Source organism: Notechis scutatus, chromosome Z (genome assembly GCF_049901735.1).
Source record: "Notechis scutatus isolate UNSWTSFEM ecotype Mainland chromosome Z, rNotScu1.2, whole genome shotgun sequence".
In the NCBI taxonomy this organism is placed as follows: Eukaryota; Metazoa; Chordata; class Lepidosauria; order Squamata; family Elapidae; genus Notechis; species Notechis scutatus.
The window spans coordinates 46,053,438-46,080,902 of record NC_142025.1 but is presented as its reverse complement, the minus strand read 5'-3'; the positions used below and the strand labels follow the sequence as shown (position 1 = coordinate 46,080,902).

At 38.5% G+C, this 27,465-nt stretch overlaps 1 protein-coding gene across 5 annotated transcripts in view; it reads right to left on the bottom strand.

Annotated features, from left to right (window-relative positions):
- Positions 1–27,465, bottom strand: part of DNAJC1 (DnaJ heat shock protein family (Hsp40) member C1) — a 137,919-nt gene that overhangs the window by 27,634 nt on the left and 82,820 nt on the right. For all 5 annotated transcript variants that reach the window (XR_015746124.1, XR_003371607.2, XM_087948324.1 and 2 more), the window contains exon 9: positions 2,311–2,430. Coding sequence is in view for 3 of the 5 variants with exons in the window: in XM_087948324.1 (XP_087804450.1) it covers positions 2,311–2,430 (120 nt within the window). In the remaining 2 variants the exon portion in view is untranslated. The remainder of the gene's footprint in view (positions 1–2,310; positions 2,431–27,465) is intronic.

Here is a 27,465-nt window from a genome sequence, read left to right as displayed (position 1 = left end):
CATAAAATACAGGAAGTCATAGAAAATAAAGAACTTAAATTGCTCTGGGACTTTAGAATTCAAACAGACAAGCACCTGCCACATAACACCTCAGACTATTGATAAGAAAGGCAAAAGAGTCTGGATAGTGGATATTGCTTTTCCTGGAGACAGCAGAACAGAAGAGAAAAAAATGGAGAAGATAACAAAATACAAGGACCTACAAATAGAACTAGAATGAAAAAGCAAGCAAAATACTAGTACCAATAGTAATAGGTGCCTCAGCTGCAATTCAAAATAAGTGGAGCACCATTTGAACATCATTGGCATTGACAAATTTGTCATTCAATCAATTACAAAAGGCAGATTTACTGAGAACAGCTTCCATCTTGCAACGATAATACTGTCAAATATCCAGACCTGCCTATCCCAGGTCCTTGGTAAGGACATGATAGGTAGACAAAAATGCCAAACTCAGTCTGAACACCTCACTGATTGTGCAATTAATAATAATAATAATAATAATAATAATAATAATAATAATAATAATAATAATAATAATACCCTTACTCAGAACTACCTTAATAGTTCTTAGAAGTTCTTTGTTAGAACTTGAAATGTTAAGTTTTTACCAGTCCCAGACTGTGAATCAAATTGAAGATTAAATCTTAAATAAAAATAATACCCCAGTGGGGCACTACTTTGACATGGTTGTGGGGCTTCTGTTTCCTGAGGAAGTTGAGAACTATGCCAGAAAAATCTCATCCGATAAAGAATCAGATAAAGATTGCCTCTCCCCTAAAAAATATGGTGAGGCTTAAATTTCAGAAAGCCGTATCATCTCAGATGTCCCCCAGGTTAACAAGGTTCGTGCTAGATCTTGGCACTCCTGGATATCTGATGAAAAATGGGCTACAGGACTGTTGGCTGAGCAACCAGGGCCAGCAGCTGCAGAACTACTGGAAAAAGCTCAGGGGCCTGAGAGACACTTTGTACAGAATGCCACAAGGAGACACTAGTTTGGGCTAAAGGCACAGGCAAGATTAAGGAAAGTAAGTGCATGCTGGAGAAGGGAGAGCGTGTGTGGCTAGGGGTTGTGGTATTTAGCTAACTCTGACATGGGCACAAAGCAGAGATTTAATTATTAGCCCTTCTCTTCTACAAAAATCTTTTTTTTTCACTTTTGCAGATATCAGTCTAGTTTTCACATGTAGTAAACAACATAGTAAAAATAAAAATAAATAATAGAAAACTAGCCCATCAGGAAAGATGTGTGTCTGTGTTGGAAAACAGTCTGCAGGAGATGACCAGGCTGAGGCTGAGGAAGGGTTCAAACACATCATCAGTCTTGAGTCCCTTTGAACCCACAAAAGATCGAAGTCCAGCCCACCTTGAATTCCATTGACTCTTATGTACCACCAATTTGCTTTGACCATTAGTAGTTCAGATTGTTGTAGAGATCTTAAGCTTGCAATAAATCTTTATATTCATTTGAATTTCCTGGATTTCCTGATTTATCATGCTTGACAGTTATACTTTTGTGGTTCTGCCTAGCACTTGGAAATGAGAAACAGAAACAGCTCAAGTGGAACAAAGCTACATTGAAGTAAACAGAACTTCTTTCCTTGCATTTTCCTAGTGCAGTATTTCAATTGTCGATTAATAATCAGAGATACCATATGCCAGCAAGTGCCAAACAGCCACTGACAAGCACCCTCATTGACTTTCCTTATCAGGAAAGCATCTGAATATAATCCTATTTCTTTTCTTAGAAACACAAACTTTTTTAAAATCCATATTAAATTAAACACTCTTTTATTTCACAATCTGACAAATTAGTCATTTTTACATCACCATATATACAGACCTCAGTCCAGGGCAAGCACCTCAGGTTCTAATTAATGGATACCACCTGTCTAAATACTATTAGCTAATGAGGTTTCTTTTTCCCCCCTCTCTGCTGCTTTTTCATTTCTTTTAAGGTTATGCAGAAATATAATCTTTATTTAAGTCTGACAAATGTTCTCTTCCAGCAACGAGGTTTATCACAAAGACTAAAACCAGTATTGTTTTTTTGGTTATCAGGTTACAGTAGCTTAAGTCTCTAAGCACTAGAATCTCCATATAGCTGATCAGTTACAGCTGTTAATTGTGGAGTGGGAAGGCCAGCTGACATCTGTTTCTTGCCCAGTTACCTAATGGTTCATTTCCAGGTCTTAAAAAGGTAGTACCCTTCATCCAAAGACAATGTCTAACTCTGCCAAGGTCTGCCCTCTATCCTGCTTATCTTGTGCTGGTTTGTTCATACAATGCAAATTTGAGCGAACTCACATCTGCCACGGATCGACCCAATTCGTGAGCAATCTTTTCCCATCGACCAGGCGTCCCCCCTGGGAACTTAACCATACTTCTTGTCAGTTGGCTAAGATCCTCTTCTATCCATTCAGGGTCCTGTAAAATATTTGCAAAACATTTATTATACCAAGAAACTAGAAGGGTTTTTATAGTAACTAAAAACACCAAACAAGAATCCTTAAGCAAAGCAGTCCAATAAAATCTGTTAAGCAATAAGAATGTTTTTACAGTTTTTGAATGGCGCCTACTTATAGAAGATCCAACTTATCCGACTTATGTCATAGGTGCTGTACACCTATACCTTGAAGACCAAGCCTATCTACTTAACACAATAATTCTATCTTTTTCTGAGTGTCAATGCACCCATGTTCACATACAAGGAGAAAAATAAAATAAAATAAAATAAAAAAGCACTACAGTATGTTAAAAATATGTTTCATGAACAAATGTTTTAACTTACAGGCACTATAAAAAAAAGCACAGAAAATATATTCCTTGGGAAAGCATATTTAGAAATGACGAACCAGGCCCTTATTTAACAAAATAGATATATTTGTTAAGTTATAAATTGCTCTGGCAGAAAAGAGTTTTTGAGAGATTGTGAATAATGTGTTAAAAACAGCCAAGCCTGCATAGCTCCTAAGCACAGTGCATTCATTAGGGAGGGTAGAAAACACACCCATCAATTTTCTTTTTCTTTCTTTCTTTCTTTCTTTCTTTCTTTCTTACTTACTTACTTTCTTACTTACTTACTTACTTACTTACTTACTTACTTTCTTTCTTTCTTTCTTTCTTTCTTTCTTTCTTTCTTTCTTTCTTTCTTTCTTTCTTTCTCTCTCTCTCTCTCTCTCTTTCTTTCTTTCTTTCTTTCTTTTTGTCAATTGCTTACAAAATAATAGGTATAAGTAAAACATAGTTATGAATACATGGATACATATAACTTCCAGGCACTAACATGACACACCCATTGTGAACAATTTCTTCCTTTTTGAAACCTTTCTCCAAGCAAAAGGAACTGTATGAAAAAGCCTTCACAAGCACCCAAAGAGCAATTTCCACTGTCCTTTCCTATCAAAACACCATCTGGATCAGGCTTCCTCTGCACCGATACAGGCAGTGAGCAACAGCTTCCCATTTCTCTTTTATTTCTAAAAGGAGCCTTTTATGACAAATACCTCCCCCTAATCACTATTTCTGATAATGAACAGGGAGGCATCAAGCAGTTTGCATTACAGAGCCATCAGTGCTAAACAACAGTCAGAGGTGAATGACCCCTGGGACCATCTCCACAGCTACAGCAAAGCTTCTGCCTGACACTAATCCTGCCTGTCATTTTCCCACTGTGCTCGAACTGCACTGACATCCGCCTGCTGCACTGCAAGCAGAAACGGGGCCCTGACTTTTTACTGTCTCCCCCAATCAATGGCTCCAGCGTGCTCTTTTCACCATGTCCAAATGGCAGCTTCACTCATCGTCAGAGGGCCTTGCCCCTTGTTTAAAGGGGCTCCCCAAAGGCACTCCCATTTGCATTCATTTGCAAAGCAAACTACTCTTATTCACTTTGTTCAGGGCGATCAGGAATGCTCCCTGAAGCAGAGAAATCGGCATAAATATACAGCCTGCTGCTTAAAAGACAGTAAATAATCATTGGAAGGTTTTTTTTTCCAGTCATCCTTCTCTTGTGTCCATGCATGTCTTTGTCCACCCAATGCCAAAATCAAATCTACCTGAATTATTGTACCATTATCACTGATCAAAATACAATGCAGGAGCACAAAGTAGATGAAGACATGCACTATCATAACCTAACACAGAATGTCCCTTTTTCAGCTGAAGAACACCCATACATGTACAAAGTGGCATTGGTTTGGCCTATAAAAAGGAGGAGCTAATTTCCATTATACAGTAATCATAGCCTTCAGTGACAAGGTTCTACTAACCAGTTTCCCCAAAGCACCACTTAAGAGTTATGCAAGGTAAAATTGACGATCCAAGTAGCAGAGTATCAAATGCACACAACTGGAAACCCTTTTCAGTATACTGCGTGCCATCTATTATACATCAAATGGGGTTCTGAAGATCCCATTGCCTCAAATCAATATATAAAGATAACATCTTTAGAAGATGTTATAAATTATCAGAAGAGAAGCTGAAAAGTGAAAGATTCTTCTGCATGAAATGGAGACAGCCTATGATGTCCAGTAAGCTAATCTGGGATTTGTTTTATTTATTTATTTATTTATTTATTTGATTTGCCAATTGTTTACAATAAGTATAAGTGTATACATAGTTGTGAATACATGAAATGGGTACATATAAGAAAAATAAAAGAAGAATAAGAGAAACAATAGGACAGGGACGGTAGGCACGTTGGTGCGCTTATGCACGCCCCCTACAGACTTCTTAGGAAAGGGGTGAGGTCAATAGTAGACAGTCTAAGGTTAAAGTTTTTGGGGTTTGGGGAAGAAACCACAGAGTCAGGTAGAGTATTCCAGACATTGACCACTCTATTGCTGAAGTCGTATTTCCTGCAATCAAGTTTGGTACGGTTAACTTTGAGTTTGTATCTATTGTGTGCTCTTGTGTTGTTATGGTTGAAGCTGAAGTATTCATTGACAGGTAGGACATTGCAATGTATGATTTTATATAACATGCTTAAATCAGACCGAAGACGGCATAATTCAAGGTTTTCTAGTTCTAGAATTTCAAGTCTGGTGGCATAAGGTATTCTACAACGAGTAGAGGAGTGGAGAACTCTTCTTGTGAAATATTTCTGGACTTTCTCAATTGTGCTAATATCAGATACGTAATGTGGGTTCCAGACTGATGAGCTGTATTCGAGTATTGGTCTAGTAAATGTTTTGTATGCTCTAGTTAGTAGTGTGATATTACCAGAGAAAAAGCTACGTAGGATTAGGTTAACAACTCTTAATGCCTTTTTGGCTATGTAGTTGCAGTGGGCTCTAGCACTTAGATCATTAGAGGTGCGTATTCCAAGGTCCTTTACAGAGCTTGGGTCATCAACAAGATCTTGACTATTCAGCTTGTATTTTATTTTCTGATTTTTTTTGCCAATATGTAAGACAGAGCATTTATTTGTTGAGATTTGAAGTTGCCATTTGTTTGACCATTCAGATACATAGTCAAGATCTTTTTGTAGGGTAGCAGTATTGTCTGTGGTATTGAAAAGTTTTACATCATCAGCGAAAAGAACGCAGTTGCTCTTAATATGATCACAGAGGTCATTTAGGTAGAGTATGAAGAGAGTTGGTCCTAGAACACTGCCTTGGGGGACACCACTATTGACAGGTACAGAATTTGATAGGACGCTCCCAATTTTGACCATTTGTTGTCTGTTTTCCAGGAATGCTTCTATCCAGTTATGCAGTTGTCCAGAGATACCATAGGATTTTATTTTTAGGAGTAGTTTGTCGTGTACCACTGAATCAAAGGCTTTACAGAAGTCTATGTAGATTGCGTCTATTGCTTTGCTCTGATCGAGTTGTGTCGTCCATATGTTTTTGCAGTGTAAGAGTTGCAGATTACAGGATAGTTTTTTTCTGAAACCAAATTGTTTATTGGAGAGTAGGTTGTTTGTCTCTAAGTGGAGGATGATGGATTGGTTAATAATTGATTCCATGACTTTACAGGTGACGCAGCATAAGGAGATTGGTCTGTAATTTTCAACTAGGCTGGGGTCTCCCCTTTTGAAGATGGGGATGACTGTGGCTTGTGACCATAGGTTAGGCAAGGAGCTGGTCCTGAAAGATTTTTCAAAGATTATGCTTAGAGGTTTGGCTATGGCAGTGGATAGCTTTTTAAAGAAGTAGGCACATATTCCATCCGGTCCAATAGATAGAGATGGTTTTAGATTGCGTAGTGCTTTTTCAACATTGTCTTCTGTAAAATCGATATGTATTAGATCATTGTGGTTATCTGTGGTACGGCTAGGAAATACTGGGCATGATCCATTGCTGTTTACAAATACTGAGCGAAGAATGTGTTAAAGAGGTTGGCTTTAATGGTGTCGTCGTTGCAGTCTTTACCATCAGGTCCTATCAAGGGTGGGATGGACCTTGAGTCTTTTAGTTTGTTGTTTACAAAATTGTAAAAAGCACGGGTGGAATTGGTGCTTAGAAGGTTTTCCTCTTGTTTAATGTGATAATTGGTGCATTCGGTCTTTATCTGGTGGCATAAATTTTTGTATCGGCTTTTGAAATTGGCAACGTGACCAGATTTGTTTTTCCGCCAGAGTGATCTCTTTTTGGATTGAAGTTTCCTTATTGTTATGGGTAATCTGCTTTTTTTGGGGGGGGGGAGTTGTTGTTGGTACATATAGTTTCATGACTCTTTTGACTTCAAGTAAAAATATGTTGTAATGGTCTTCAACAGTATTGCATCCAGTGAATAGAAATTGCCAATCAAGAGATGAGATATCGTTGTCTATAAGATCATAGTTGCCTTTTTTGAAGTTATAATTGGGGATTATATCATTGTGGTGATTTTTGTGTGGGCGTATGTTGAGACAAAAGTCAATCATATTGTGGTCACTGCTGGAAAAGGGTTCTTTAGTTTGTATTCCGTAAATTAAATTCAAACTATTGCAGAAGATGAGATCGAGGCAGTTGTTTAGTCTAGAGTTGTTGGTTATTAGTTGTTCCAGTCCCAGATTTGTAATAGCATTGTAGAAGGTTGCGTGTATGGTTTCAGTTGTACATTCATTTAGGATCCAGTCAATATGAGGTAGATTGAAGTCACCAAGAAAGATAAAAGGGTATGGGCAGGATGCAGCCCATGTTAGTAGTGTATTTAGCTTGTTTACATGTTCGATGTCATAATCAGGTGCTCTGTAACATAGTAAGAATCGAATTGTGATATTTAAGGATAGTTCACAGATGATGGTCTCAGCAACTGATTTGCTATCAATACCGAGAATGGCATTGTATAGCATAGTCAACAGATATTCAAGTGCTTTGAAAATCCAAAAAGTTTTGAATCCTTTGAAATTGAGTAGAGTGGTAGAACAGGAAAGAGGAACAATCCCCCAAATTCTCTTGTATATATAAAAGATTAAATATAAGCATTTGCGCATAGATAGTCCTTGATTTACAACAATTGAGCCTAACATTTCTATTGATAAGAGAGACATTTGTTAAGTAAATTTTGCCCCATTTTATGACCTCTCTTGCCACAGTTGTTAAGTGAATGTCTATGTTGTTAAGTTAGTAACACAGTTGATAAGTGACTCTGCCTTTCCCATTGATTTATGTTTCAATCACATGACTTTGGGAGACTGCAACCATCATTAATATGAACCAGTTGCCAAGCATCCAAATTTTGATCATGTGACCATGAAGGTGCTGCAATGGTTGCAAGTCTGAAAAGCACTCATAAATCAGTTTTTTCAGTGCCACTGTAATTTCGAACAATTATTAAACAAACTGTTGCAGATTGAGGGCTACTTGTACATGCTTTGATGCACATACAAGCATACATATTTATATATACATACATCCACACCCCTTCATACATGTAAATGTTCAAAATTTATTTTAAAAATCTCACTTTTAGATTCTCAGTACATATATTTATCTATCACACAGGGTTGTTTATTGTTAAGATCTGCCTCTTTTTCAGTCTAAAAGTATTATCTTAATAGTTAACTACACTAGAGGCCTTATAGATGTATTGGGCACAAACTTTAAAGCCTAAGACAGAAACATTTCTTATCAAAAATAGTCTGATGCACTGTTTAATTAGCTTTGAGTGAAACATTTAAATAACATTTAAATAATTTTGTTTATCAACATTGATATTTTAGAAATCACACTGGTAGTCAATACTGATATAAACTTATTTTTTATCTCCAAAGATTTAAGTTATCTAAACATTAGAATGCTAATAATCTGTAGCCAATATTGTATAAACATCACTGTAGCCAACTAACATGATGTATTATGTTTTATAATAATATAATACAATAAATAATATTATTGTGGCTACAATTTTTACACCTCTGAGCCACGGGCCAGTTAAAGCATCTGGTTACTGGTTACATTCACAAAGTGGTTGCCATGAAGGTCTTGTGGAAAAGGAAATGATTAGTGTAGCCAGAAGGCAACCTGGTTTCTTTTTTCTAGTGCTACATTGTATCTCTGCTTTTTGAGAAGCAGGTGGATGAATTTACAATAAAGCAAAATTTTAATTTAATATTTGGTTTCATAAAAGATCTTTATTTTTCAATTATATCTTTCCAGGCATACTAGATTCCTGTGTAATTATTTTTAGTCAGAGTAATAGCAGCCTGGAGAGAAGGGTCCATGAAATAGATAAAATTTGCAATTTTCCTTTGAAACTTTTGAAAGAGTAAAAGAAATTCATGAATATCAACATAAACTGAAAGCATGAACTTAATATGCTTTCTTTCAATTTGGAATTTCTCTTCTATTAAGATAACTGTAATGTGCCAAATCATTTTCATGCTGAATTTAATAAGACACTTTAAGAATGATAAATAATGTTCCATGTTTCTTGAAAATAGCATCTTCCACATTTCCATAATCGTTACACCTAGAGTTAAGTCAAAGGAATTAGACTGCAGCCAGCTTTGCAGAATATCTAATGCTTTACATGGACAGTAGACATACAATCTGGAGAATTTCATACAGATCTGAGAAGCGACTCTTTAAATGCCAAGATAAAATTTAGATACCAACAGCAGAAAAGCACCCATTATAATTAGAATGCTACTAAAAGCATAATTGAGCTTTTCTCTCCAAAACTCACATTGTTCTTAGAAATGTCCACAACTGATATTTTGGGAAACATTTCAAATATTCATCTATAGCAGCCATCTTTAAGCAAGAGTCCAGAAGTTTCCCTATCAAAATTTCTCCCTTCTGAGAGAAGTTTAGGTAACTAAAATGTAAAACTGCAAACAATTTTATGTTAGAAATCAGCCCTCCACAATCCTTGTTTGTTGGTGAAGAGCCACAGCTTTGTTCTTTTTTTTAAAGGTTTGCTGAATTTACAACTCTTAGGCAACAGTTAATTGGGCTTTTAGATGCAGCAGAACCTCCTACAATTCAACTGCTACAATCATCTAGGAGGGTGGCCACAGTGTAAATTTATTTTCCTGCTCCAAAGCCAATACTATGAGAGTTAAATGAATGCATATGCATAAGCCTTTATCACTTCAAACTACATTTGTCCAATATTACCCAAAACCTGGCCAGAATTCATTTCTATGGTAAAGTAATAGAAAATGCCACATAGCGAGGGGACAGCTGTTGTATCTACACAAGCATCCAGATTTTACATCAGAAAAGCTGTGCTTTGGGATTAAGTCCCCACATTGAATGCTGTGCAGTCAAAAAGAAAAGCGAGAAACAAGAGGCCCTATTTTAACACAAAAATTAAAAGGGATTTGTGCAGTTCATAAATATTCGTATGATTTGGTGAAAGAACAGAAGGAGGTTACCATATTACATTTCAATAATGCATATCAACTTCTATTAGCTTATTATGTTTATTGCTGTTTTAAGCAAATGTTATTATATATAATATTTTCTACTCAGGTGGTTCTAATCTGTAATAATTGAAAGTAATTAAAACACAGCGCTTATTTACATGAGCATGCATATGGATTTTGTTGACCCATCAAAGTCTACCTGAATTTTTAGTGTTCTGTTATTCATTTTCATTCAGAAAATTCTATTGCTCTTGATTTAAAATTATTTATTTTAGTATCATATCATTCAGCACACTTGAAGTAAGCAGTCTTTACAATTAGAACGGTATGGATTGTTTAGAGTAAAAGTCTAAGATTATTATAAAATTCTTGCTATAAATTATTTGTTTACTTATTAAGAAAATCAAACTTTGATTTTTGATTAATAATAGTTCTTTAAGAACTTCCCAATATTCTATCATGATGTTTTCAAACTTGCCAACTTTTAAGCTATATGAACTCAACTCCCAGAATTCCCCAACCAACATGTTGGCTGAGAGAACTCTGAGAGATGAAGTACACATATATTAAAGTTGCCAAAACCACTCAGTAGTGCATTTATCTGTGTCCTTCCGTACTGTAATGGCAATTAAATAAGCAAAGGCCAATATAATAAAACTGAGCTCTGAGCAAGTCATGGATACCCATACTTGACAGCAGAGAATGGACAGCTGCAGTTCTCTTTGTGCAATTCCAACTGAATTTCTCATGATACTTTGGCCTACCCATGAATCCATAATCTATCTACCTGAAGAAGAAAGGGGACAAAAAGATAGAAAATCACAGAAAAGAAGAGAGTTTCCATTATTTTTTCTAAACATTCTAAAGCCTGAAATAGAAGAAGCAGAGGGTAGCTGTCTGAGATAGGTATGTTAATGCTACTCATTCCAAAGCAAAGTTAGCATTAATTGTTCTGAAAGTACTGTACTGTTGCATGTCAATAGTGTAAATTTAATTGACACTATTGACATTTAAAACAGGACATTCAGAGAAATATAGTAGACAGTGTTTGGGAGAAATACTTTGCAACATTCCCATATTCTTTAAGGATCGTTCTGTCAATTGTCTGGTGACCCAGCACCTGTTGAACGTCTGTCTCATCCATCTCTCCCAGACCTAAAGACCTAGGAGATTAAGGCCTACTAAGCCAGAACCAGTGGTGGTATTCAATTTTTTTTACTACCAGTTCAGTGGGCATGGCTTATTTGGTGGATGTGGCTTGGTGGTCATGTTACTGGGTGGGTGTGGCTTGGTGATCATGTGACTGGGTGGGAATGCTGGGTGGTCATGTGATTGGGTGGGCGTGGCTAATTTGTCATCACTCACGTCAAGAGTTGCCTTGCCTGGCCTCTCCTTGCCTCATAGATACAATTTCCCTCTCTATTTATTTACTACTACTGAACATTCAAAATACACTATTTAATCCTATGTATATATGCCATACGTTTACATACATATTACATGGTATAGTGTGTGTATAGGCACACAAAAAATACATTATCTACTATATCTACTGTATGTGTATGTACACACACACACACACACACACACACACACACACACACACAGAGCTCTTCTAAAACTATATACATTCAACCTTACTGCATTTGGAAAAACATACCCATAGTCTACTTTCTGCCACACATTTAACTATAAGTTCTGTTCATTAGAACATTGCACATGCCTTCAGATTTACTTCCCTAGCCTGCATATGACTGTTAGACCCAGGAGATGTCATGGATTGAGTAAAATGTGGTGAAACTCACTTAACAATGCTCTTGCTTAGCAACCAAAATTTTGGGCTCAATTGTGGTCATAAGTGAAGGATTATCTGCCTTTCTCTGCATGGCAGCCTTGTCCTAGAAAATTCCTCTACCAATTTCCCCCTCTGTTAGAGGCACCAAAATAATCCAGATTCCAGATGATATAAGGTCTCCTGCTGGAGCAGGGGGTTGGACTAGATGGCCTCCAAGGACCCTTCTAGCTCTGCTCTTCTATGATTCTGTAAGGATCTCCTGCTGGAGCAGGGGGTTGGACTAGAACAGGGGTCTTCAAACTTGACAGCTTTAAGACTTGTGGACTTCAACTTCCTCCTCCACTCATGTTAGCTCAGGAATTCTGGGAGTTGAAGTCCACAAATCTTAAACTTACAAAGTTTGAAGACCCTTGGGCTAGAAGATGACCTCTGAGATCCCTTCCAAGCCCTAGAGTCCTGTTCTATTTCAAAAAGTCTTCTGAAGCCAGGGTTTGTGTCCTTCCCCCACCTCCTTTTTTTTCTCTCTCCTTCCCTCCTTCTATGTATCTATCCATCCATTCATCCATATATCCCATTTACTTTCTCCTCCCTCCTGCTCTCTCTTTCTTTCTCTCCCTTCCTTCCATCCCATCTTTCTTTGTCTATCCCTTTCTTTTTCTTTCTCCCTTTTTCATTCTTTCCCTTTTTTCTTTTCTTTGTCTCTTCCTTCTCTCTCTCTTTTCCTCTCTCTCTTTCTCTCTCCCCCCCCCTTTCTCTCCTTTCCCTTCCTCCTTCCCTCTCTCCTTCTAAAGCTGAAACAAACATACACACACACAAACTTTCAAGCGCCCGGCAGCATCGCTCCTTACGAGGGTTCTTCCTGGCCAGTCTCCTGTCCCGCGTTGCCTGGCAGGCAAGGCTTCTGGATCCAACAAAGGGGACAAAGACAAAGGGGACAAAGACTTTCAAAGACTTCCTCCCCTCCCATTTTTGGGGAAAGGAAAGGGCTGGGAATTTCAAGTGAGGTGTGTGCTGCTGCAGCCTTGTGCCCCCGCACTCCCACCGGCAGCTCTGGGCTAGGGAGCAATTTGGCTTTCTCGACTGCCTGAAATGTTACATTGCTCCTGCAACTGGTGGCAGAGGGAAAGGCAAGCCAGCGAGGTCAGAGTTGTTGCCACTCATTCCCTGCCCGGATTCTCCAGCAGCTTCTGGGTCTCGCCTGCTGGGAGGCGCGGAGAAGTGGCAACCAGGAAGCATGACGCTCCTCTGCCTGCATCACCCAGGGCAGCCGCCCCTCCCTTGCCGAATGAGCATTTTGGCAATTGTTGGGGGGACAGGGGAGCTTCATTTGTTCAATTTCTACCTATTGCACCATTAGGCACCACAAAAAAGGAGGGGGTTAATAAGAGCAGTAGGGAAGATGCAAGAAGTGAAGCCAGAAAGCAAAGCCAAGTCTACACTCCCACACAAAGCCCCTCACCTGCCACGTGCGCTCGACACTGCCACCCATCCCACTGCTTCACTCCTGCTGACCATTTCCTTGGTTTCCCAATAGTCTTTCCACACAAACTTCCCCCACATGACCCCACCAGCGAGCTCCCATATTGGCCCACTGCTCAAGCAGCAGTAGTATTAAATTTCTAGAGTTATTTCTGTTTGGGTGTTTAGTTACAGCCTCTTTGGGCAATGAGGAGTATCAAGGATACCTGAAAAGGTGGGAAACTGTTGCCACGCTCACCCTTTCTCTTAGTGCTCACCCACACCTGTGAGCTGCTGGGGCTCACCTGTCAGGAGGCGCAGGGGGAGAGAGGTGACCAGAAAGCACGTGGCTATGCCGCCTGCATCACCCAGAGCAGCCACCCCTCTGTCCCCGGGCCGAGCATTTTGGCAGAGTGCGGGCCACCGCTATGACATTGGTGCGAGCTCCATGGGCTGGAAGGTACAGCTGATGGCGGGGAAGGAAGATCTGCTCTGGCAAGATTTGACTGCCTTTTGGGCCCTGCTCTGGGCTGCCACCCACTCAACCTCCACCCCGCCTTGGGTCCCACATCAGCCCGCGACAAGGGGACCTCTGCTTCAAGGCCAGCATGGCCGGAGGATGGGCCAGCAGATGACCCTCGGGAGAGCCATTTTCCCTCAGGCCTCCCACATGGAAGGCCCCACAGAAGCCAAAGCTGGGCCCAAAAGGCAGCCGATCCTCGCCATGCCCTCCCAGGCAGCCCTTTGGCTGATCGTAGCAAACCTGGTGTGGGTCTTCCTTCCCCACAATAAGCATAAGTGCTCGCTCATAGCATTTTCAGTGGCTGCCTGCACTTGCCCAAAGCGCGCAGGTCGGTGGGCTGGAGAGGGAAGGGGCGCCAGGAAAAGGGGTGATGTGGGCAGCATAGCGTCATGCTCCCTGGTTGCCCACCTCCTCCCATCTGCCCCTAGCAGTCAAGACCCAGCAGCTGTGGAGAATCCAGACAGGGAACGAGATCCAGGCTGGTGGGGACCCAAGTGGCAATGGGTCAACCCTGGCTCATCTTCCTGTCTGCCACCAGCAAGCTAGGTTAGCTGGAGGCCAGGGGCTGTTGGGAGGGGAAAGCTTGCTAGACCACGAGTGTTGCCTAGGATGGGGCCACGCCGGCGTGGAAGCCAGCCGAGTCTGGGAACAGTGGGGGCCCCACCAAGATCTGGGAACTAGATCTGGGGGGGCTAACGTAACTCACAGGCTTACCTGTACCAGCAAGTAGATCAGGGCTGCTCAGTTGAGGCGCAGGCACCGTGTGGGAAGGCTAGAATGGCAAGCCACAAGGATCCAGCATGCCTCATAGGAGGGGAGGAGTGACTGGGCGGGGCGAGCCGCATGAGCAAGCATCGGGCGGGCAGGGCAAGCAAGCGAGCGGCGACCAGGTAGGGGGCTTGGCCAGCCAGAAGTTACTACTGGTTCAGCGACCCATGCCAAATCTTTCCTACCAGTTTGCCTGATCCGGTGCGAACCTGCTGAATATCATCACTCCCTGAACTATAAAACAATCATAATATATATGAGAGAATAAAGTCTTTAAAATTCATAAGGCACAGATTCTTGACTTATATTTTAATCTCCCAGGTTTTTAAGAACTGATGGAAATTGTGATCATTTTACAATATCACCTTAAAAATCAAAGATTTTTTTAATTACTGAGTGTGGCATCCAGTTAATAATAGCATAAAGATCAAATTAAAATGAGCAATAATTTATACTGTCTCACAAGATCAAAGTAAAGATAAACAATACTCTAAATTATCTTGGTGTCATCAGCCAACTGCCCATAAGTCTGAAATAGTCCCAAAGTTTAATTTGTTTTGAAAAATATTAAACTTATACCCATTTCTTCATTAAAAATAGGACTAAAGTAAGCTCTGGATATCAGGGCTGAATCCAAGAGGACACCCAAACTACAAATCTTTAAGGCAAGCTCAGCTTGATCCCATGCAGGTTTGGTCCCATGCAGGTTTGGCTTTTTCAGTTGACCAGAGGAATCCCCATCTTGTCTGCATTAAACTGGTAAAAATCTTCAAGAGGAGTATGTAGGTATGGAGGGAAAACTTAGGAATGCTGTTGTTATTAAGGAGTTTCTAGCAGCTTGTAAAAGATTTGGGTGTTATCTTCCTTGGTATAAATACTTACGTTATGCTTTTCAAACTATTTGCTTGAGCTAATAAGAAAGCTTAAAATTCTTTATTTACCGGGATGTTTGTTCATTGCTGGATCCAAAAGAATTAGTTGTCTGGGCACCTAATCACTGCCCTGACACTTGGCAAAACATAATTAGCCACAAAGGTTGGATCCAGTGACAATGCCCTCCTGGGAAAGAAAATCTGCTAGGCAATGTGATTAGTGACCAGAATTATATCTCTGGTTGATCCAGCACAAGGTTCTGGGGCCAGAGGCTCAAATATTAAAGCAGATGATCTCACCAGTGTTACGACAGTATGAATTGGCACAAATTGGAGATCCAACTTCCAATGCAATGCTTAAAGGTATATAGGTACTCGGAGGAGCAGGAATCAATGGGTGAACTAGGATGGGTCTTTCTCATTGTGCTCTAGAACATCTGGGAGCAATTAAAAGCTAGTTAGAGAAAGGTACAGCAGCAAGATGAAGAAATTATTGCTTATAAATATTAGCAGTCTTTCTCTTGAGAGTGGCACTGGAACATGCTCAAGATTGGAAAGGAATCGATTAGCAGAGGAACTAACTGTAACTATGGCTGTTTGGTTTGCAAGATTAAAACATTATAAACAGGCAAAGAAAAGGTGCATACCCAACCTTGCAAAGTTAAAGCTCTTTTTCATCTTATCCTGGGAGTGGAATATAGAAATCTGGGATGGTCATATGTGGGATTCTGAGAAACCCAGTTTAAGGTACTGGGGAGGTGCCTCCAATTTGCTGGTGAAGATGACAATGTGCCTGGAAATTTTATACAGTTGTTATAAAAATTGAGGGGTTATTGTATTTTTATTGTGCTTAGGAATGTATTTTGGGGCATTTTGGACAAAGGAATAAAAGAGATGAAGTTTGGTGTGCTCTTACTTTGTGAGCTTTAAAATATAATTCAGTGTCTGCATTTGGAACCCCTTGCCATTGCAAAATGTGTGGCAGGTTATTGTCAAATATATGTATTTTTCCCTCTCTCTCCCTTCCTTTTTTTTTTTTTTTAAATTGAGGAAATGAAGGGCTACCGTTTTTTTGTTTTTTGTTCGGTAGACAGACATTTTGGTATGGTGATTCCCAGGCTAGAAACTGGGAATGAACATTGATCTTGCCTGAATGTTCTTTCTCTTTCAGTGGTAAGAGAGTCCAATGAGTGAGTAGGGGATGACTCCTGTCCTTGTTGATTGGACTGAGTCTGCCTAATTGATTAAGCTCCACTCTGCGCTGTTGGCCACGCCCCAGCTTTTGGAGAAGCACTTGACAGACTGGACATGTAGATTCAACAAGAAAAAACAAAACACATATCATCACTCCCCCCAACCCACGACCATGCCCAGACATATAAAGAGTGGGCCTGGACTCTCTCACCATTGAAAGAGAAAGAACATTCGGGCAAGACCAATGCTCATTCTTCTTTCCATGGATACGAGAGTCCAGTGAGTGGAACATACCAACGCTGGACTGTCCATGGGAGGGCTCAAGTCTGGTTTTGCTCATGCCGTTGTCTATGAACGCTTTGCAGAACCCTTCTGCCAAACGCCGCATCAGCCAATGTGAAGGCGTCCAATCAATAATGTCTGATGAATGGAGAGGGTGTTGACCATGTAGCAGCCCTGCAGATTTCTTCAATAGGTGCCTGTGTGTTCCAGGCTGCTGTCGTAGCTGCGCTCTGCATAGAATGAGCAGTCGCACCCTGAGGCACCGGAAGAGACCTACTGTCATAGGCTCTGGAGATGCAGAACGAATCCATCTGCCCACTGTCGATGGCGTGACTTTGCCACCCAAGGTGGCCGGTTGAAATGATACAAAAAGTGCCTCTGTTCTACGAAGAGCTGCCGTTCTACAAATATAGATCTTTAACGCTCTGCAAACATCCAGAGTATGCTATGCCCATTTGAAGGCATGAGAAGGATTAGGGCAGAAATTTGGCAAGGTAAGCTCCTGAGCTCTATAGAACCAGGAACTGATCTTGGGCAGGAAGGTGGAATCTAATCTAAGAACAACCCTATCCAGGTTGAAGATACAGAGATCTTCCCTAACAGACAGAGCTGCCATTTCAGAAATTCTCCTGGCCGAAGTGATAGCCACTAGGAATGCTACCTTAATGGACAACATATGTAGGCTAAAGGATCTAAGAGGCTCAAAGGGAGCCCAAGTCAAAGCTTAGTGTACCTTAGGGAGGTCCCAAGTTGGGAACCTATGGACCGCTAGAGGCCTAATATTGTATGCTCCTTTTAGGAACCTACGAATAGAGTGATTGAGGGACAAGGACCCCTTCCAGTGAATGTGAAGCACAGAAGATAGGGCCGCTACTTGCCTACGAAGTGTATTGGCTGAGAGTCCTCTGTCCAGGCCATCCTGCAGAAAATCCAAGATCTTGGCTTTTGAAGCAGCCATAGAGTGAAGACCAGCCTTGTCACACCACTGACAAAAGGTCTTCCAGATGACATCATAAATGCATAGTAGAGGGATTCCTGGCCACTTGGATTGTGTAAATTACCCTCTCTGAAATGTGCTCTGTCAAAGAGCCCCACTCAATCGCCATGCGATCAGCTGTAACCACTGAGGCTTCTTGTGTTTTAACTTTTAAACTCAACATAGATCATATGAAGTTTTTTTTAGATTTTATTTGTACCTCAATATGGCATATAATGAACAAAAATGAAAAGAAAATAGATTTTAGGCAATGTTTGATAGAGCCTCCTATAGTTTATCTGAAAAAAAATTAAACAGTTTTTTGGTTGTGGAAGCAATTCAAGCACTAAATATGCATTGATTTTCTTCTTTGTAAATTTTGATTCTGAAAATTTGGGGGAGAATAATACTAAAGTTTTTTGCAATTGGGTTGTATGATGTTGTCTTTGCAACAAACTGTTCATGAAAAAACAATTACTACCAACCTGCCTTCAATCGAGGACCTGTATTCAATCGAGTCAAAAAGAGGGCTGTGAAAATATTTACAGACCCCTCACATCCCAGGCATAAACTGTTTCAACTCCTTCCCTCAAAACGACGCTATAGAGCACTGCACACCAGAACAACTAGAACACAAGAACATTTTTTTCCCAAAAGCCATCACTCTGATAAACAAATAATTCCCTCAATACTGTTCAATTATTACAAAGTCTGCACTACTATTACTATTAATCTTTTCATCACTCCTTATCACCCATCCCTTCCCACATGTGACTATATGATTGTAACTTTGTCGCTTGTATCCTTACGATTTATATTGACTGTTTCCTAGTATGATTTGATAGCTTATTGTACCCTATGACTATCATTAAGTGTTGTACCTTATGATTCTTGGTGAATATATCTTTTCTTTTATGTATACTGAGAGTATTTGCACCAAGACAAATTCCTTGTGTGTCCAACCACAATTGGCCAATAAAGAATTCTCTTCTCTTCTCTTCTCTTCTCTTCTCTTCTCTTCTCTTCTCTTCTCTTCTCTTCTATTCTATTCTATGTATTATCCCAAGGCTGCTTGCCTTCAGCCAGATACAATTGTAAATGGAAGAGTCCTATGGTCAAGAAGGGAACAGCTTAACCTCACACTATGGTTGACAAGATAAAGAATATTCTCCATTGTTGGTTGGCACAAAAGGAGGAGGTTGTATGAAATTGGAAAGAAGATGCTTTAAGTGAGGCTGTATTTTAGTTTAATAAGCAATTTCTTTATAAATTCCAAAATAAGAGAATCTTTTAAAACTGGCAGTAGAAGTCACAGAGGATGGATGTACATCTGTGACAAATTGACTCTAATCAAAAGAAGTGGATTTTGGTCACAGCTGTTCAAAGTGCAGAAGTGTGGTAAAAGCAATTGCTGGCAGTTTTCTGTGCACCACAACAGATCAAGGGAATCAACCTACTCACTGTTAAATAGTCACCCAATATAGGAGTGGATAAATGATTCCTAACAAGAAAAAGAAGGTCGAGGTCAGCACAAGCCTCTATTCTGGAGAAATGGAAAGCTTATTTACAACTGAAAAGTATGCTAACTTTATCACCATTAAGCATTAAACAGATGACAGTTTGGGGACTAGTCATATTTTTTGGAAAAGGTTAATAATAAACTCTAAAGGGTCCCACTAAAAAAATTAACTAATCCCCAAGCATTCTCTCTGAGTATATCTACCAAAATGACATTCAGCACCAAGTTGAATTAGAACAGATAAAAGACATTAAATGTTTACTAAATTGGTCATAATAATAGAAAGTCATCTACCAGCACTTCACAGTTAAACTTTAGCAATCCTCAGATCACTTAGATGGGGAAAAATCCCAATGTAGTCAGAAAAATGAAATTTCTTACGAAGTATTTTTTACTTATTTCATTGAAGTTCTCTAAAAATCCAATAGATGGGATCATAAAATGGGATTTAATGCTCAGGAGCAAATACATCACCTAGTCAGATCATTTATCAAGAGAACATATTAGTAAATGTCTAAATCAGCATTTATTTAACTTGGATATCTTCTAAATCAGGGGTCCCCAAACACCGGTCCGCGGACCGGTACCGGTCCGTGGAACAAGTCCTACCGGGCGCTGGTTTGCTGGTGCGCCATCTTTTTGATGAAAAAGTGCTTCCGGTGAGCTTTTCCGGGTAGAAAGCTCACCGAAGCACTTTTCATCAAAAGATGAGCGGCGCCAGCTTCTCGTGAGCTTTTCCGGGTAGAAAGCCATTTCTACCTGGAAAGCTCATCGAAGCGCTGGCGCCACCATCTTTTGATGAAAAGTGCTTCCGGTGAGGTCACCGGAAGCACTTTTTCATCAAAAAAGATGGCGGCACCCAGCTAATGCCGGTACCGGGCGCGCCATAAAAAGGTTGGGGATACCGGGCCGCGGCATAAGAAAGGTTGGGGATCACTGTTCTAAATGGTATCAACAAAGCAAATACCACCCACAGTCAGGAGACATACAAGTTGTTGATTATTATTATGGTTGGTCACACAGTCAGCCAAATGTTAGACAGGATTTGGTATTTGTGTCTACTGAATGGGCATGGGAAGGCAGATGTTAATTTGTTGTTTAGGATGTAATTGTTTGATGTTAATGATGATACAATAATATTTTTAAAGAAAAAAATAATAAATCTGGAGATTTTGCAAGTAGCTAGGAGTCTAGTGCTAGTAAAAGTGAACTAATTTACATTCTATGTGTATACAGTAACAGAACAGTGTGTATGACCATATCCCAATTTTATTATTTTATTGATTTATTGATTTTATTCTTCTATTACTTTTTTAATAATTCAAGGCAGTGAACATAACAGCAGTCATGTGAAGTTGGTTGGGCTAAGAGAGCAACTGGCCCAAAGTCACCCAGTCTGCTTTCATGCCTAAGGCAGAATTAGAGCACAGAACCTCTTGGTTTCTAGTTCAGCACCTTACCCTCTGCTGGCTAACCAATTAAAGGAAAATCAATTAAAACAATTAAATAAAAAGGAATTAATAAATAAGGCTTTTAAACATGTTTTTCTTCCATATTATGCAAAAAAAAAAAAAAGATTAAAGCTCCAACATATTAAACTTTTGATTGAATATACAAGAAAAGATAATGGAAGTTCTGTGCAAAATGCCAAAATCCGAATAGTTTTATCTATTCAAGATATACTTGTATCTTCTTTAAACAAATGCTTTGAAATAAAGCAAGAGTTAAGAGCAGAAAACAGAATCACAAATCCAATTTTCTCCATTTTTGTTCTTGAGTTAGAGGATTTATAAGAATATTCCGTGTGTTATTTGATTGGACAAGATGAGATGCATATACACAATTCTCCACAAGCATCCACAGGAGAGGCAAGTGGGAGCTCTATGTGCGGAAGCTTTTAAGCAAATAGAACCTTTTGACAATGAAGGACGCTTGTCTGCATGAATATCTCCACTGGGTTTCCATTAACACTTAATCCTAATCCATAATTAACACAGTACAATTGATATATTCATATACTCTGCTATAAGTGCTATATTTAAACTAATAAAAGCTGAATTACAGTTTAATGTGATGTTCGATTCACTCAACAGGCAGAGTTCTGGCTTTTTCACCTAGGAAAAGGTGCCTGAGCCACCTGATAGTTTTGGTTGCTTCTTGTTACAAATTCATTCCATTTGCTTCTTGTTAAGCAAATTAATTTATGACACAGATCCTATGAAAATGGCAGATGCTCAGCAATGGACTCATTACACTCCTTGTTAACATTCTGATACTTCTGAACTTGTTTTAAAAACAATTGAATTCTGTCATTCTTAAACTCCCCCCATCCCACCCCCCGTTTATTTGGTTTATAGTGATTGCAAACTTTTTTGGTCAAAAATGTGATTTTGCTCCCCCCACCTCTCTCACACACACACCAGAACAAAAAATCCAATTCTTTATCTTCCCCAACCCTAGGCTATCTTAAATAGCAGCACTCACTTGACATTCCCAAAATTGGGTCTGAAGTGGAGGCCCAGGCCTTGATTTCAGCCCTAGTGCCATCACTGCCAGTCTAAAAAGCCACTTGGCATCATTATCCAAGCATGAGCCTTGGGTCTAGCACTATTGCCTGCAGAGACCAATGCTTTCAAGGATCTGCCATGCTACTCTTTCTGTGGCCTACTTGAGACTGCTCCTGGTCGCCTAAGGCCTTCATTTTTCATTTTTAAAGCAGCTTTGAAAAATGCTGTCCCACAGCCTCTGCAGCCTCCAAACCCTTCTGGAAGTAAACCCTGTACTCTTGCGGTTTTCAGAAGCTCCTGAAGCCATGCAAGAACTCGCCCATTCCTATCTGGCGTCCAGCCTCCAATAATCACATGATAACAAGTAAAAGTTTGAGAATAGTTCTGTTGGTGTTGGTGAATGGTGGCATGTTATCATTCACCATAATCAAATTAACATTTTCCCCTCCACTGCAGTTGTTTTAATTTGTTCTAATTTACTCATGATCTCCTTCTTGTTTTAGGACTTTTTGGGCAATAATGGGAATCCATGGGTGAAATGTAAAGTATGATTATTTGACCTGAAATCTGAATCCAGTTTTCAGTACCAGGTGTTTCATATACATCTTAACTCTAAATTCAGTTGCACCTGTATGTTAAATATAATGGTTCCTTAAAATGTCAGACCCACCTTTGAAATAAGGTAGATCACAACAGATGAAAAATTGGGATTACCACCATTTAAACAAAGAAATTGGTTTACTAGTTTAGCATAGTAAGCATATGACTCTCCCAAATGATTTGTTGTTTTACCCTATAACATCTCACTCTCTGAAAGCATATTTAAAGAAATGACACAGGTGTTTAATGTATTTGATCATATTAATCAACAACTTAATTTTGTTAACTTTCTATATCAACAACTTTAACAGCAAAGCTCAACTGTCACACAGTCACATAACTTTTGCATTATATTAGTACAATTGAACAATCATTTTTTATAAAAATGCTAGGACTAGAACAGAACAGAGCTTATCTAACAAGCCTTGTATGCAGAACAAGTCAAGCTGTCTTTTCTTAGAAATAGAAAGAAAAAGAGATGGAGCCAATGAATCAGGATAAGAAAAAAGGGAGATTACTGCAACGTAACAAAATTCATCCAGCTCTAGTCAGAGGAAGAATTATTGCTTTCTCTGTCACTCAAACAATTTCCCAGCCACCGTCCCCCTCAACAGATCCTCTGAACACCTCAACCATCAAATGACAGAAAGAGAACGCTGCTGAATAAAAATTCCCCATTCAGTCATCTTTGATGTAGCTTGGTACAACAAATGTGATTGATATGAGCAGATTCTATGAAGAATATTCTGCTTTTTTTAATCTATTAAAACAGAGATTACCATCACATTTTACTCTGAGGTTATTATTAACTAGTCCAATTAATAACATATCAATTCTGACATTCCTATCTCCTGAGTATCATCACCAGGTCTCTAGATGGACCACAATTAAGATGATTATTTCTGATCTTTCCCATTTCTGCAAACTTGACAATATTGACTAGATTAATTTGCAGTGTTTTCAACTGCATAAAATATAACCATATTTTCACCTACAACTGTTTAAGATATTGATGATCAATCCATTAATAACATTACTTAGATTTACTATACTCATAATTCTATTTACATTAATTTTATGGTACATTTTATATTGTTGGAGTTCATACAGAGCATTTTACTTTCTTCCAAAAGGAAGGAAGGATTTCGTTAGCAATGTCAAAACAAAAAAAGAAGCTCTTGAATCATTTTTTTTTTCATTTAATATAAAATATAAAAATAGCACCATCCTTAAAACAAACAATCTTAGAACCAAAATCTCCTTTTTGCAATTCTAAAACAATTTCTAATCACAATGAAAATGAAGTTTCATGTGATTAACTCTATTGTAAATGTTAAAATATATTAACCATCTTTAGATGTCAATATCCAAGTTCAGTATTTCTTTCATGTTCTCTAATGATCATCTGAATTTGTGCTGCCTAGATATGGCATCCCCACCAACAGCAATATTATTAGCCATATTATTATTATCTCTATTCTGTACCAGCTACAACTGGGAGAGAATGCACTGGTACGGACAGTTCTGAAGGCCCCATGGGTGATACATGTGACACTGTTGTTAAACTGGTTCCCAGTTTGCTTCCAGGTCCAATTTAAGGCCTTGGTCACTACCTTTAAAATCCTTATGGCATGAAATTAGGGTATTTGAGGAACTACCTTACTCCAGGCTACCTATCATCTTGGTTTTTAATTTTAATTTTTAACTTTTTATTCTATTTTAATTGCTTTTTTCACTTACTTTTATTATAGTATAAGTTGCTCAGAATCACTGTTATCAGTGAGATGGGCAGCACAGAAATCCAATAATATTATTTCTTTCCATATAATTTATACAATGTATTACCATAGAAAAAGAATCAGTGACTTCAAAGAGGCTATGATTTATGATTGTGAACAAAACAAAATTTATGAGTGAACAAATGTCAGGAAAATTACCACCCTAAGGTATACACAAACAGCTAAATATTTTCAGTTTAAAAGCTTCTTCTTTTTTGTTTTCACTATCTGCTTCTCAAACTCATATAGCTTCCCTTCTCTTGCAATACCAATCTAAACATTTGCTAGTCAAATTCTCATTTAGCACTGTTGACAAGAGAACTCTTTAACAATAGTTGGTTTTGGAAAACAACAAAAATAAATAGGAAGTCCACTGTTTAATAACGAACAGAGGTGGGGAAATCGCACACAGAGTTTTTTTTACTTAATATTAACTTAAGTTCACAGCAAGGGCTGAAGAAAAGTATGAATGCTTCATTTTGGTTTTCAGCATAAATACAAAATTAAAACTAGTTTATACGCTTGTCTGCTAATCTTTTAACCAATCTTTTAACCACAGAGGGTAAAATCTTTTAAGATCCAAATTTACTTGGAGTAAATAATTATAAGCAATTCATGGAATAGTTATCTTCAATGAAACAGATCATTTGTATGCACATGTCCTGAAAGGTTAAAATTTTCATTTTCAAATAAAGCAGCTTCCAAAAAATGTGACTGCATGCAGAGTTCAGCCTATGAACTGCAATACAATTGCGAAAAGAAAAAAAAAAGATTTAGTTGGCCTGTGCATCAGGATTATCATCCTATGATGAAAAAATTGTCAAGAAGACAACAGCATCCCAATTAACTACAATTCATAAAGACCTAAATCTCTTTTATGGAAAAAAAGAAATTAAAATGCAATTTTTAATTGAAAGGCCAATGCAATTGGTGGCAACTTAGGAAAAAACATTAACTTATTTCTTTTCTGATTAGGACAATTGTATAGAAATCAATTCAGTAAAGAAGAGAAGTTCTCTGCATAAAATTTCTTTATAAAGCACTGAGGCATGTAGAATTTCACTGGCAAAATCATTAGTTGTGAGGAGACTAAGGCAAATGATGTGTTTTCAAAATACAAATGTTTTGGTTAATGAAAGCATTTGTTTATCTGTAATGCTAATTTCTATCTTTTGATTAAACATCATTTTGCTTTGGTAGGAATAAGCAGTTAAAGCACATGATGCACACAATACTAGATTATTTAATTGGTATATTTTAATTCACACTGTTTATGTACCACAAATTACATACACTCCTTGTTCTTCACAAGGCACATTAAAATATATTAAAACTACAAAATGGCAATAATTGCATTTCCACCAAAAAAGAAACCAAGAGGAAAGCTATATGGATCTTCATTCCCTTAAAATGGTAGCATCATGTTCAATTACCCATCCATAATCTGAAAGTTTTTATTTTATTTTTATTTATTATAAATTTATTTGCTGTCCATCTAATTTCAAAGTGACTCTGGGTGACTGACAGTATTGAAAGTAATAAAATCATAAAAGATAATTATATATAAAATAATAAAAATGGAAATCAAAGATAAAATTAGGGTTAAAAAATAGGGAGGGAGTGGGTAAGATGCGGAGGAGGGTTGGTGGGATTGCCTCTTAATTCATCAACCACTTCAGTGTGATATTCCCCCATTGGGGCCCTAAGTCAGGGAAGACAATCTCACCTTAGGGAGTAATATGTTCCAAAGATTGAGAGCCATGGCAGATATGGCCCTTTTCCTGGGCCCTGCCAGCTGAAATTATTGAACCACAATATGGTTCTGTAAAAGCTTCTGATTTCACATATAATATTGGTAATATTCTTTTCTGTTGCATCATTCCATTATTTATTTTACATGTTGATGTGCCTTAGAGATGGTTAGTAAGTTTTCAAGAAACCTCCTTTAAAAGTTATGCATGAACAAATTTTATCTATCTTGTAAAGACTTTTGACTTTTAATATTTTTCAAATGTATGTTTCCTTCCTTCCCTTCTCCCTTTCCTCTTCTATGATGCATTTTATCATTTCATAAACATTCAAGACATTTGTTTATCTTCCTTTTCAGAAAACTGTTTGTCCTGCTTATTTTTTATGCATACATATAATTCAATATTAATCAGCTGAAATACTATTAATAAACTATGTGCTCATCAATGATTTTCGTTTATGTATTATTTATTTCATACTTATAAAATATTACCAGTCTCAGTGATAATTATAGCACAATTGCTAGTATAGTTTCCAAAAAAATCCTCCTTCTCATTTCAGTCTGATCACCTGTATCTAGACTAACTGTTACATGGTCTGCATCAAACCGGTGCCTGCCAGATAGGTTACATCCAGTTAATGTTTTTACACGATCACCCATAGCAAAACAAAAATAAGTTGATGAAGCTTCCGGCTTGAGTTCCTTCGCTGACAGACCGAAACCGCAATCATGCGTGGTTTCAATTCGTGCTCGCCGCCAGAGCGCCCCGAGCCAGCTGGTATTGGGGCTAAGCCACCCCGTAGAGGTGGTGAAGAAGGGGGAGACTGCCAGCAGGGTTGAGGAGAGCCGCATCTCTTCTCCTCAGCTGGCCATTACTCCCTTTCCTGAAGGCGGTTGCAGCAGTGGTCAGAAATGGCCACCTCAAAGAAGAACTCGACTGGAAAAGAATGTGCAGGAGGAAGATAAGAATAGAAAGTCTTGGTTGACCGGGTTAAACTGCAAAAGCAACAATGCAAGGTAAACTGGAATTTAAACTATAAAAAAAATAACACTGTTCCCAAAGAAGATTTTGAAGCAGTGAAGGAGAGAGGGAAGGGAAAGGATTTGATTTTTTTTCCCTCTTCCCTTCCATATACTGACAGCTAAGAGACTTAAGCAAGAAATTGAAAAAAAATCCACTTTGACATCAACAGGCATTTAAGCTGAAAATAAAATGTCAAAGGGATAATAAAGATTATTATTATAAATAATAATAATTATTATTATAATTATTATTATTAAAGGGATAATAAAACCTTTTAAAAGCAGGAAAGGAGAGAAAAAGAATAAAAGTGCAGGATCTGGAAAAATGGAAGAGACTGCCTGGAACTAAAACCTCAACAAGATTCTTAAAAGATACTTTTTAACTGAAACTTGACAACAAAATAGTAGAGCCCCAGGAAGATAAAGTGGAAAAAAGAAGTAAGAAGAAACATCTTGGGATTATTTGGATTACTTGGTGATCTCTGGATTTTTGGTTATTGCATTTAAATGACTAAAATCAATTGGGTGGTTGTTTAAAAGTGTTTAAAATGGCACCACTTTTAGAAAAATTGAAAATGGAACTTAAAAAGTACAAAGATGCACAAGAAGGGAGAG